Source organism: Microtus ochrogaster, unplaced genomic scaffold (assembly GCF_000317375.1).
Source record: "Microtus ochrogaster isolate Prairie Vole_2 unplaced genomic scaffold, MicOch1.0 UNK60, whole genome shotgun sequence".
Lineage (NCBI taxonomy): Eukaryota > Metazoa > Chordata > Mammalia > Rodentia > Cricetidae > Microtus > Microtus ochrogaster.
In genome coordinates, this window is record NW_004949158.1 from 2,255,904 (window position 1) to 2,258,209 (window position 2,306).

At 42.8% G+C, this 2,306-nt stretch overlaps 1 protein-coding gene across 1 annotated transcript in view; it reads left to right on the plus strand.

The window, feature by feature from the left end:
- Positions 1-1,871: 1,871 nt before the first annotated feature.
- The window catches only part of LOC101988978 (acidic mammalian chitinase-like), a 30,901-nt gene continuing 30,466 nt past the window's right edge, over positions 1,872-2,306 (plus strand). Inside the window, exon 1 of the mRNA XM_005369796.1 lies at positions 1,872-1,896. Within this exon, the coding sequence (XP_005369853.1) occupies positions 1,872-1,896 (25 nt within the window). The remainder of the gene's footprint in view (positions 1,897-2,306) is intronic.

Sequence of the window (2,306 nt, forward strand, 5' to 3'; positions counted from 1 at the left end):
TTTATTCATTTACTCTACCTTTTTGTTTGTGATCTCTAATTGTTTATGGCAGTTTTCACCTCCTGTTTAAGGTCTTCTATTATTTTCATATAATTCACTTTTGAGTCAATTTCTTCCAATTCTTCTAGAGTAGGGTGTACAATTCTTATTTCGGAATCTCTGAATTCTGGTGATGTCATGTTGCCTTTCAGGTTGTTGGAGGAATTCTTGCTTTGGCGCCTTTCCATCTATTCCTTCAAATGGAACCAGGAGAAGCCTGGTGTCTTGGTCCAGTCTTTGCTGTGATTGACTCTCTTGTAACTCTTCAGTGTAGAAGCTGGAACCATCCAGTCCAGATGGAACTTCTTAGCACCGAAACATAGATGCCTGGTAGTCCAATGACCTTCGGACAAAAGGGAGAACTTGGGCGGCAGGGCGGGGACGAGTAGAACACAGGACACCCTGCCGCAAAAGCTGAAGGTGCGCATGCTCCCTTTCGGGGAGGGGGGCTTGCAGGCACTCACCTCTCTGGGTGGGTAGCCTTAGTGTAGGAGCAGAAAACTGTTCCTGAGCAAAGGACCTAGCAGATAAAACAGGCTCTTGGGGGGGGGGGTCTGGTGTAAGAAAGACAACCCTGCAGAATGAGCTGGGGGAGGGGGGGTTTGTGGTCTTTTCCGGGTCAATCTGCCCCTGGTTGCACACACTCACCCGTCCAGATGGAACTCCTCAGTACCTAAACAGGGCCGCCTGGTAGCCTGATGATCGGGGAAAAAAGGAAAAAACCCGTCCAGATGGAACTCCTCAGTACCTAAACAGGGCCGCCTGGTAGTCCGATGATCCGGGGACCAACCAATAATATTTGTAATTATAACTTGAAGTTAGTCCTAAGAACAGATATGGGTAGACTATTTAGGAAGCATCCCCAAAAGAGGGATAGTTCTTCAGGCACTTACGGTACATTTCACATCTGGGAAGCTCCATAGAATAGAGATTTTACCCACTGAGACAATGGGGCAGATCTATTGGGAGCTCACCAAGGCCAGCTGGACTATGACTGAAAAAGCATGGGATAAAACTGGATTCTCTGAACATGGCAAACAATGAGGGCTGATGAGAAGCCAAGGACAATGGCATGGGGTTTTGACCCTACTTCATATTCTGGCTTTGTGGGAGCCTAGCCAGTTTGGATGTTCACCTTCCTAGACATGGACGGAAGGGGGAGGACCTAGGACTTTCCACAGGGCAGGGAACCCTGACTGCTCTTCAGACTGGAGAGGGAGGAGGATATGAGTGGGGGGAGGGGAGAAGGGTGCGAGGAGGGGGAGGGAAATGGGAGGCTGGGAGGAGGGGGAGACTTTTTTCCTTTTCTCAATAAAAAAATAAAAAAATTAAAAATAATAATAAATGAATAAATAAATAAATAAATAAGTCTATCGTAGAGAAATATATTGTGGCTAAAAAAAAAGAATAGAGATTTTAAAAACAGTGATAATTCCCAAAGATTTTCAGTGTTTACTTTGCAATAAGATCCTTCTTTAGTGCCAGGTACAAAATGTCCACAAAATGAAACTTAACTTCAGTATTTGAACAGGTGTTTGTCTACCCAGGGAAGTGCCAAAAAAGATATTAAGTCTAAAGGTCATATTTAATGGATCTTCCACATGCCCTTCCTAAGGAGACATGGTGCTATTTATTTGACACAAGGAAGGAAAGGTGATGACATTGATGACAGAAGTAAGCAACCAAATCTGATGAGGAGATTTGTGAATATAATGATTAGTCACGTACATACCTTGGATAAACACTGTTCATTGAGAAATCCTTGTGATAAGTAGGCACTCAGATGGTAGAAAAAGCCATTCATGACCTGCTTGACCAGTACTGCAGGAACCATGGCCAAGCTCATTCTTGTTGCTGGTGAGTCTGTAGCCTTGCTTTGTGTCTGTCTTTCTCAGGCTCTCGTAATCACGAAACAGTCATTACACTACACCTCTATACTTTTCCTCCCTTTCTTCTCACAACAAGCATTCTTCCTTCATGCAAACAGTCTTTCTCTTATTCTCAATGCTCATGCCACAGGCATGGCCACAAAAGCAAGTCTCCTTTCCTATTCCATCCAGTAGTTCTTTTTATGCACTTATCTTCCTTCACAATGTGCCTTAAATGATTTATGTTCATTTATTTCTTCGAGTCCTAGAACTAAATCCTTTGGAGGTAAAATCCACAGGAATAGACATAAAGCCATGCAAGTTGTCTTTGCTTTGCTTTCTGTAGGATTATTTCTTTTTTTTTTTTTCTTTTTTTAATTAATTAATTTATTTTATTTA